This window comes from Vespula pensylvanica, chromosome 10 (genome assembly GCF_014466175.1).
Source record: "Vespula pensylvanica isolate Volc-1 chromosome 10, ASM1446617v1, whole genome shotgun sequence".
In the NCBI taxonomy this organism is placed as follows: Eukaryota; Metazoa; Arthropoda; class Insecta; order Hymenoptera; family Vespidae; genus Vespula; species Vespula pensylvanica.
In genome coordinates, this window is record NC_057694.1 from 7,791,263 (window position 1) to 7,800,162 (window position 8,900).

The window sequence follows — 8,900 nt, forward strand, 5'->3', positions numbered from 1 at the left end:
TGAGCACGCCGGTCTCGCGAATTTTAGAGTAGAGTCCCCGTTAGTCCGTGGGTCTCCAAATGCAGCTACCTCCACGTGGTGAGACCTGGGTCGGTAATACTTGCGATATACCGATATTATATGGCAAGTACTACCGAGCGAATGGCTGTATATTTCAAAACTTGTCCAAAATCTTTTCAATTTATAACTAAAAAGTATTTATATTTTACATCGCTAATCATATTTCAACAGGTAAATAGATCGGATATAGTAAATTTCTAAAATAATTAGAGAAACGTATAGAAAATTTTCGTCTGAATGAATTGTAAGTAATATAGAGCTAATGACTATTTAAATAAATTTTAATTATACGTATAAATTTAATCAATCTACTTTTAGAAATATAGAATTAATTTGTATACGTTCAATATACTATACTTAGTAAATACAAAAATATCTACATCATACGCTAACTCGATTGTGTTAGATTATTTATATATAGTTTATGAGAGAGGTATAACTTAGACGAGCTTGTACGATAGACGTATCAATGAATATATCGTTCTCCTATTGCGTTTATAATTTATATTTTCTCCATTTCTAGACTCCTTGTCGCTCAACTCGCAAAAGCTTCGAGCGATAGATTATTTTTCTTGTCCAAAAATAAATTCAAATCGCGTATCGCACGAGATGTCGATCTTCGTTGTCGAGTTTTATATCGATTAGTTACTCAGCGCCATCTAGCCGCATAAAGTTTCATCCAACTCTGACCGACAATACATACCTGCCTGTGCTTTAGCGAGTAGTAATCTTATACGAAATAAATTATAGATCGCTTATACATGTATATCCATAAACATGTACATATACGTACGCAAAAATGAATAAGATTTGAAAACAATTATCATTAATTGTGCACTTAAACGTACATAAAAGAAATAAAATATAATTTCCAAGAGCTTAAATAAATAGGAAAGGAGACGAAGAATAAATTCTAAAGAAGACTTGGATTCCGTAGCTTCTTTATTCGCCTTTACTACTCATTATTATCGTTATTCATATGTACAGAAAACTGTTTTCAACCAATTCTGTTATGCAAAGTCACAGGTTAAAGTGCCGAGTTACTGCAAAGATATCGCCCTCCTGCACAATACCACAATTCGCGTGGATCGAGTAAAAAGACAATTGTCATCGATAAAAGCAATATGTGTATACCTTTGTAGAAAAGTTATTTGTGTATGTACGTATGTCTTGAGCAATCAGACTTTTTACTTAATCTGATGTAATCGAAAAATATTAATATTAAAGAACAGGTCCCGTACACCTAACGAAATCTATTCAAATCTACTACTGCATTATATACTCCGCGTAATTTCGAGTTTCTCATATGAATCCGTGCTTACCTTTGTGCTTATTACGCGGTTATTCAAGAAAAAAAAAAAAAAAGAGAAAAAAAAGAAAAAGAGAAAGAAAGAGAAAAGAAGAAAGACCGGTTGGAAAAGAGAGAAACGATATATTAATAATAAAGGGGACACAACGTTTCGATCGACTTCCCGGAGTAAAAGAATTGGAAGCATATCGGATAAAAGGATGACGATGATACCTCGTTAGCAGCAATAACGACGACAAAGAATAATAATGAAATATGTTTGTCGAATATCGCAGATATAGGATTTATTAATTCCGTATAATAATTAGAAAATATAATTAAGCCGAGCTAAATTATGATATTCTCTTGATGTTCACGTGAAAGAAATCGTTATCGCGAGATAGCTCACGTAGTTTACTCCTCTTACCTCATGTAAATCGTACAAGTTAAAGGAGTTGCGTGTGTTTATAGTCGGAAATGTTCTCTCGTCTACCCGTAGCCTTTCCTACGAAATTCTTTACGATGGAAGAAGTGACGAAGCGAACGCTTCGATAAACGAAAGAGACGAATACCAAAGAAACGCGAGAAAGATGTAATAATCTGGACGTTCGAGTCGAAGCCGTAACGTCGCGACCCTTTATTGATCCTGCTCTCGTTATTCCTAACGGAATGCAATTTCATAGGAAATGCCTTCGACGACGGCGAGCATAACGACTTCCTCTTATACGAAAGGCATGAAGAAAGAGGACAAACTACCTCAGCTACAAGAGGCCGGAGCCCATCCGGCGATACATGCATACGGAAACTAGTTATTTCTTTTTCTGGGCCTTCTCGGCGGCCTTGGTGACTTTTCCACCCGTCGTGTCCTTGAAAGTGACACCCTTGATTACACCGACTGCTACCGTTTGACGCATGTCACGGACAGCGAAACGTCCAAGCGGAGGAAATTCTTGGAATGCCTCTACGCACATTGGCTTGCTCGGCACAAGAGTCACAATAGCAGCGTCTCCTGATTTTATAGATTTTGGATTTTCTTCGGTGGTTTTGCCGGTACGACGGTCGCACTTCTCCTTTATCTCGGCGAACTTGCACGCAATGTGAGCGGTATGGCAATCCAATACCGGCGTATAACCGTTGCTGATTTGTCCTGGATGATTCAGTACGATGACCTGTCGAATATATATAACGTGTATTATTTCAATCCTTCTCCTCGTGCACGTTCGAACTTAGGATTTTTTAACGACTCTCGCGAATCTCTTCGGGAGAGGGAATACAATAAAATTAATTAAAAATACCTGAGCGGTAAAATCAGCAGCTCCTTTTGGTGGATTATTTTTGGAATCTCCAGCGACGAAACCACGGCGCAATTCCTTGACAGATACGTTCTTTACGTTAAAACCAACGTTGTCACCAGGAACAGCCTCTTGCAAAGCCTCGTGATGCATTTCGACGGATTTAACTTCGGTGGTAAGACCCGCCGGAGCAAACGTAACAACCATACCCGGCTTCAATACACCGGTTTCAACACGACCGACCGGTACCGTTCCGATACCACCGATCTTGTACACGTCCTACAAATAAGAGATTAAAGTTGTTTTAACGATCTTCGTCCTACGATATTTGGTTCTATAAAGATATTTCTTGAAAAAATCAGACGTCTCTGGCCATCAACGGACAAAAGTCCTCTGGTGGAAACCGCGAATGAGTTTAATACGTTATCATCATACGAAATGGTCGCTTTTATCTTTTCTCTCTTCAATTGCTTTATCCGGTTAATAAATTACCTGAAGTGGAAGACGGAGTGCCTTGTCCGTAGGTCTGGTAGGTGGAAGGATGGCGTCAAGAGCTTCGATAAGACACTTTCCTTCTGCCTTGCCTTCTTTACGTTCTACTACCCATCCCTTGAACCACGGCATCTTGCTAGATACCTCCAACATGTTGTCTCCGTGCCAGCCAGAGATTGGTACAAATGCGACAGTCGCTGGATTGTAACCAATTTTCTTAATGTACGAAGAGACCTCCTTCTTAATTTCTTCGAATCGAGTCTCAGAATAGGGGGGCTCGGTAGAGTCCATTTTGTTAACACCAACGATGAGTTGCTTTACACCAAGAGTGAAGGCGAGCAAAGCATGCTCACGCGTTTGTCCATTCTTAGAAATACCAGCTTCGAATTCTCCTGTACCAGCAGCTACGATCAGCACTGCGCAATCAGCTTGCGAGGTTCCAGTGATCATGTTCTTAATGAAATCTCTGTGTCCAGGTGCGTCAATAATTGTGACGTAGTATTTAGAAGTTTCGAATTTCCAAAGAGCAATGTCAATGGTAATACCACGTTCACGTTCGGCCTTCAATTTGTCTAATACCCAAGCATACTTGAAGGAACCCTTACCCATCTACAACATAAAAAGAAAGTACGATAAAATCAATCCCGAAGGTAACATATATGAAGAACAATTGCTATCTCTACTGTTACTATTAAACGTTTTGACACTCAGACGCATATTGGCCGTCAGCAAACATCAAAGTCTTCCGGTGGAAACCGCGAATGAATCCAAGATTTTATCATCACTGTGCCATAATAATGAACAGTAGCAGTGACATTAATGCAACTATATAAAAAAATTACAACTGAAGATCTAAATTAAGAACTCACTTCCTGGGCTTCCTTCTCGAACTTTTCGATAGTACGTTTGTCGATACCACCGCATTTGTAGATCAAGTGTCCAGTGGTGGTAGATTTGCCAGAATCTACGTGTCCAATGACTACAATGTTAATATGAACCTTTTCTTTGCCCATGATGAAATTTCTTCTGCGATACTCTTTGGATTATACCTGAGCATAAAGATATAGGACATTGATAAAATATTGATTTGTTATCGATACGTATTTGCATCTTCGTATCGACATCAAAGCAAAACTGGACACCGTTCGAGGGATCTTTCGATCGTGAGCAAATATTGCAAGTAGTTTACAAAAATCATGACGATTGAAGGTTAAGTATACCGTCTTGTTAATTCACCACGTTAACGATTCGTTTCAATTTTACTTGATTTATCAACGATCGATAAAATCCGCACAGCTATTTGCTATGAAAATAATTTTGCTAATAGATCCTCCTTGTTTTTAATCCACGTGGCGAGTGTGAATATTCGAGAAAGAAACCGGCAGCCATTTTGTAGAAGGCAAAGCGCTGCTGCCGGTGCAATTCTCGCGTCGATTCACGAACTGCACGTTATGATTCATTCATATTTTTCATAGAAATTAGAACGATTAGAATCTTACGAACGTCGTTATTGCATTATCTATATTAAATTAGATATTCAATTTTATTCGTTTCATCGATCGTACACGAAAGTACTACACCCTCAGCGTTTCGAAATAATTTGACGAGACAATAACCTATCCATCTAGATGGAAATTTCTATAAGATTCGATTAATTTTGATTATTTTAAACGATTCAATCCTACGAAAATTTATTCACTTCCTATCAAAATTACCGAATGTCGAAACGATTATGTAAAAAAAAAAAGAAGAAAAAGAAAATGGAGCATCGGTTCGTTAATTTATACCAATTTTTTTTAATACTCCTACGCGAAATGACGAAGATTAATATGGATCAATGTTGTGCCATATTGGCACATGTGTATACGAATATACATTTTTCCAATATGAAGCGAACAGTAGCAAATGAGGATGAAACTTGCGATCTTGCATGTTCTTATTACTAACAAAGGGCAGCGATTGAGGCAAAGAAGACAAAATAATTTCAAGATGATAATATGGAATGTAAAACCACATATATATATATATACAACATACATATATATATATATATATGTATGTATATACTTTTAATATCCGTATTTGCACTATATTATTATTAGTTCGCCCTTCTATTCCTCTTTTACTTTTATCTCCTCACAGAGTAACACTTCATTGAGTCAATTATTTAAAAATGTACGATTAGAACATGCAAGCACAAATTTCAAATCATTCTCTAATTTTTGCACAAGATTGCAATACACGACGTTCGATCTTAAAAACTTTCCGTACTTTATTCACAAAGTCACGAAATTTTCCTCTGACCCTTCGAAAAAATGATTCCACGTTTCTGACAAACAAAATAAAAAAATATTGCACGCATGCGATTTATTACACGATCGACACTCGAGACTCTGACACAAGAGGAGCAGTCATGGCGCATCCGGTTTCGTTGCTCGCGCTCTTTCCAGCGTACCTCTCCTGTTTCTCTCTCTTTCTCTTTCTTTTTTCTCTCTCTCTCACGTTAAATCTTTTTTCGTCTTTGCAAACTCTTTCTCAACGAGCACTAACGATTATCTCTCGATGAAAATTTCTTTCTTCTTTTTTTTTTTTTTTTGAAGAAAAAAAGAGAAAAGTAATTCATAAATTCATTTGCAATCATGAGGTTTAACGAAAAGAATAAAGCCGGTAGAGATATAGCGAGAAAGAGAAAGAGAGAGAGAGAGAGAAAGAGAGATAGAGATGAAGAGAGAGACGGAGATAGAGAAAGAAGACGTACAACGAGAAACCGGGGGCCACGCGCTTTTTCCTTCCTTGCGATATCCGCGAGAAATTTTCTTACCACCGGTATCTGCTCGTAAAAATCAAAACACAACACAATTATCCGTTTATTCTCGCGTTGTTTTATCCCATACCTGAGGACCGATGCAATTTTCAACACTCGCAAAACGTTGGATTATCTTTCCGTGTATAAACCACGACAACCACTCACCTCCAGATGCCACGACAGAAAGAGATCGTCCGTGCGAAGTGACATGCGCACACTGGCTACCCAGCCATAGCCTCGAATCCAGCGTCTTCATCTTATCGATCATTCGTATAAGGAAAACTGTATATTAACGAAGATGATTTATCGATTTTCTTTAACCATTGATAATAAATTTTCTTCTATTCACTTATATTATTTTTCAACTTGTCAAACATTATTTATATGATAATTTTTTTAGAAAATTACGAAGAGCATGGTGCCTTTCGCGATGAGAAGAGTTTTGGTTACGAGGCTATGGTTACGCGGCAACACTGACAGGCGTGTCGTACTTCGTGTGATGGCCGATCCTAGGATACCTTTACGAATGTGTTCGTGTCGGAGGCAGAAGATGACCAATAAGCAACGAGCGAGCGACCGAGAGAGACGGAGAGCGTGTGCGAGAGTGATAGAGCGAACGTTAGAAAGGGAGAGAGAGAGAGAAAGAAAATAACGTGCCGATGATTCGAATAGAGATATATACAGAGTTCGCTTGCGTTCAGGGATGTATGTATCTATATATATTGCCGGGTTCACTGATACGATATTGAATTTGTCGAATTATTACTCGAACGATACGACGAAAATTATGCAACGTAAAATTATAAAATACGATCGCCTCGTTCTTAACCTCAATACGTTTTTCTTTGATATATAATTATCATTGCATGACTAATGTTCTAAAAAATATATTTCATAATTAATGTACGCACGTGCCTGTTAATATTTATATATTTGCAAAACTACATTGAAAATAAGATTTAGAATTGATAGTCTCAATGGAATTGCTTTAAAATTTAGTCTCTCTTTTGTACTTATTTACGTTCTTATAACGAACACAATAGGACGATCGATAATACGGTAACCGAGAAGCGCGATAAAAGGTATTAAGTAAGAAGAGATGGACAAATTTGATTCTCATCAACGATGCCGTAATTGATTTTTCTGCAAAAGTATATGTTGAACAATAAATAGAACGAACGAAGACATTAGAATATATGGTAATTGTAAACTCATCTTTTATTGACTTTTCAAACAACGTATGATATGAATTCCATTATTATATTATTTTACAAATTGAATAAATCAAATATTTCTCTTGTTTCTTCTTTTTAATATAGTATTGAAATTAGAAATTGAAATTAGGTTGCGTTTCGTGTCGCATTTTAACGACGATCTTACTCCTAGATGTAGGCAACACGTCGTGCAGCTGAGAACAGTGAAACGATACTACAGGCGTTCGTGAAATCTTTGAATTGCGAAAATTATTAATACTATGTCTTTGAATTAATCAAGGAATTTAAATAAAAAGATTACTAAAACTCGTTGTTCGATAATTACCTTGAAAATAGTCCGCTATTGTTTAACGAACCAATACATTTTTTTCATTAAAATAATTAATCTTCTATCGAAGTTGAGTATTGTTCGAGTATAATGAATTGGTATTTCTCGATTCTTCTTTGAAAGTTTCTATTGATCGACTTTCCAGTAATGAACCAAGGAAAGAGATGAATTTTTCATCTCCATTATTCGTATCTCAAAAAGCACTGGCTTTCATCTCTAATATATATATATTATTTCTCTAATGACAATGTACATACATACATACATACATACATATATATATATATATATATATATATATATATATATTGTTATTAGAGAAATAATTTAGTCTTTAATTACAATTAAAAATATATATCGAAGAATAATATAAATGAAATATTAACAAACGAAATATATGATGGTAATAAAGTTGTAGGGTGGAAAGGGGGTGTCAGGTACGCAGGAAGAAAACTCTATGCCCACTGTAATCGTCTATTTATATTTCAAGATTCCTACTGACATCCGATCGTACAGACACTCGCATGTGGGAGCGGTGTGGCTCTAAATCTTGAAAATTTAAAAATAACTTCTATCGTCGAGGAAGAAACAGATATACGTGTAGAAATGGACAAGAATGCATGTACCTTATATGCACGTACGCACACCAGCACACACGGAGCCGTATTTTAAATGTATACTCGAAGAATTATGGCGACGGTGTACACGTAAACATATTAATGATTTTTACGAGTAAAATCGTTAAATCCCGGATTGCAAAAGGGGTAGATATCCCCTTTCATCGTGATAAACTTTCGGAATGATCTCTTTCTTTCTTCTTTTTCTTCTTTTTCTTCTGCATTTTTTTCCTTTTTTTGTTCTTTTTTATTTTCATTATATCAGTTGGTGTTGATTCCCTTCCGATAGTAACAATCATCGACATGCACCGTAGTCTTTTGTTACCGATATTTGGTCAATCGTTTATAATGGAAGAAAATTCTATAACATACTATCGCTCTATCATTTTTTCTTTTTGTTCACATTTCTCTCTCTCGTTTTCTCTCTCGCACGCATATACAAACACGTTCTTCCACTCTCCCTCTTCCATACATGATTATTTAACATTCATACGTTTCCTATCAGGCTTGTTATCTCTTATTGGGGCGATCGTAAAATTGTACGGGGTCATTCTGATCAGCTGTACGACCGGACTTGGTGGATTAAAGGTTTTACTCGACAGTAACTTTCGATTGTAACGAACTTAATCGCAGATAATGGAAAAATCGTTAAATATTTTCAACGAGACATTTCATAGAAAGAATTTAACGTTTTTGTCTCTCGGAAAAAGGATGATGTGTCATCGAAACTTTTTTCTCATATAAAATTGTTACGAGTTCTTTTTTTTTTAATTTTCTCCTTTCTCTCTATTTTGCTTTTTTTT

At 36.4% G+C, this 8,900-nt stretch overlaps 1 protein-coding gene across 4 annotated transcripts; it reads right to left on the minus strand.

Moving 5' to 3' along the window:
* Positions 1–984: 984 nt before the first annotated feature.
* Positions 985–6,146, minus strand: LOC122632195 (elongation factor 1-alpha). 4 transcript variants are annotated; one of them, XM_043818729.1, is made up of 5 exons: positions 6,027–6,146; positions 4,002–4,181; positions 3,133–3,741; positions 2,644–2,919; positions 985–2,517 (listed from the first exon to the last, which is right to left on the minus strand). In XM_043818729.1, exons 2-5 carry the CDS (start codon positions 4,143–4,145, stop codon positions 2,158–2,160), a joined length of 1,389 nt encoding a protein of 462 aa, XP_043674664.1. In that variant the 5' UTR covers positions 4,146–4,181; positions 6,027–6,146; the 3' UTR covers positions 985–2,157. The 4 variants fall into 4 exon arrangements, with proteins under 4 accessions (XP_043674664.1, XP_043674666.1, XP_043674665.1 ...); XM_043818731.1 differs by having other exon boundaries at positions 6,104–6,127; XM_043818730.1 differs by lacking the exon at positions 6,027–6,146 and adding an exon at positions 5,404–5,528.
* Between the last annotated feature and the right edge of the window lie 2,754 nt (positions 6,147–8,900).